Below are 284 nucleotides of genomic sequence, written 5' to 3'. Positions count from 1 at the left end.
CCGGTCCCGCCTCCTGGGGGGCAGATCCAGGCCCCCCCGCCCCCGGCGGCGCTGCTGCTCACCGACTCTGCCGGCGGCCTCGGAGAGCTTCTGGAACTGCTCGACCAGGTGGGGCTCCTCCTGGGCCAGGTCGCGCATGGCCTGCTCGAACTCCGCCGTGGCCTGCGAGGCCAGCTCGCCCTCGAAGAGCTCCTGGAAGAACTGCTCCTGCGAGGCGAAGAGACCCTCCTGCCCGGGGGGGATGGGGATGGGGGGGGGAGAGAGAGAGGGGAACGGCAAGAGTC

The 284-nt window shown here is 72.2% G+C and overlaps 1 protein-coding gene across 1 annotated transcript in view; it reads right to left on the bottom strand.

Moving 5' to 3' along the window:
- The window catches only part of PEX19 (peroxisomal biogenesis factor 19), a 9,762-nt gene that overhangs the window by 7,688 nt on the left and 1,790 nt on the right, over window positions 1–284 (bottom strand). The window contains exon 2 of the mRNA XM_015429554.1: window positions 63–228. Coding sequence (XP_015285040.1) covers window positions 63–228 — 166 coding nt within the window. The remainder of the gene's footprint in view (window positions 1–62; window positions 229–284) is intronic.

This window comes from Gekko japonicus, unplaced genomic scaffold (assembly GCF_001447785.1).
Source record: "Gekko japonicus isolate JY-2015 unplaced genomic scaffold, Gekko_japonicus_V1.1 scaffold358, whole genome shotgun sequence".
Classification (NCBI taxonomy): Eukaryota; Metazoa; Chordata; class Lepidosauria; order Squamata; family Gekkonidae; genus Gekko; species Gekko japonicus.
This window is presented reverse-complemented; position numbering and strand designations above follow the sequence as displayed.